The sequence below is a fragment of the Eurypyga helias genome, unplaced genomic scaffold (genome assembly GCF_000690775.1).
Source record: "Eurypyga helias isolate BGI_N326 unplaced genomic scaffold, ASM69077v1 scaffold28202, whole genome shotgun sequence".
Taxonomy (NCBI): Eukaryota; Metazoa; Chordata; class Aves; order Eurypygiformes; family Eurypygidae; genus Eurypyga; species Eurypyga helias.
In genome coordinates, this window is record NW_010236982.1 from 1 (window position 1) to 804 (window position 804).

At 55.0% G+C, this 804-nt stretch overlaps 1 protein-coding gene across 1 annotated transcript in view; it reads right to left on the reverse strand.

Annotated features, from left to right (window-relative positions):
- Window positions 1–40: 40 nt before the first annotated feature.
- LOC104506374 overlaps window positions 41–804 on the reverse strand; it is a gene marked incomplete at its 3' end in the record, with an annotated part of 2,002 nt that continues 1,238 nt past the window's right edge. Inside the window, exons 2-3 of the mRNA XM_010147306.1 lie at window positions 410–648; window positions 41–252 (exon numbers count right to left, since the gene is read on the reverse strand). Coding sequence (XP_010145608.1) covers window positions 41–252; window positions 410–648 — 451 coding nt within the window. The remainder of the gene's footprint in view (window positions 253–409; window positions 649–804) is intronic.

The window sequence follows — 804 nt, forward strand, 5'->3', positions numbered from 1 at the left end:
CACCGGCGCAGGGGCGCGGGGACCGGCGCAAGCCGTTTACCTGTGTAGCCGATCTTCTCGAAGCTGAGGAGGCTGAAGATGCTGTTGTAAAGCTGCATTTCTTTTTTCCTCGTTTGGTCCATTTCGTCTAAAATCTCCATCAGCTCGTTACCGGTTTTGGTAGGGTGGGTGCATTCGGCTTCGTGCACCGTCAACTCGTGGTACGGCCCTTGCCACGGGCAACCGATCCGCTTGTATTTGCATTGGGTCACCCTGGAAAAAAATAACCCCGAGGATGAGAGGAAAAATAAAGGGACTGAAGAGCGAATAGTCACCGGATGGCGGAAAATAAAGACGGATGCGAGCACGGCGGCGGGAAGGGAAGGCGGAGGAAACCTCCCGGGCGCGCCGCGGAAGGGAAGCTCGTTACCTGTCCTGACATTCCTCCTTCTGGTGCCTCTCCAAGAGGGATCGCGGGAATTGCTGCATGCAGAAGCCGCATTCGGAAGGCAGCTCGCTGACGGCTTTTTCCACGGCTAAATTCCGGCAACACAAGCTCTTACTGATCTCGCAGCGGCAGTTTGGGCAAGTGGCTTGTTCCTCCTTGAGCCGAGCGTCTGCCAGGAGGTGGATGAAGCAGCCGGCGCACATCAAGTGCCCGTTGGTGCACTGCGGGAAAAGGGGAATAAACCATCAGGATCCGGCACCGGGAGTGGGAAAAGCCAGTCACAAAAAGCAAATAAATTCATTTGGACCCAACGGAACCAGAAAATGACGTTTCAGCTTCCCAAATCCTTTCCCCAAAAAAAACCCAAAACACCACGG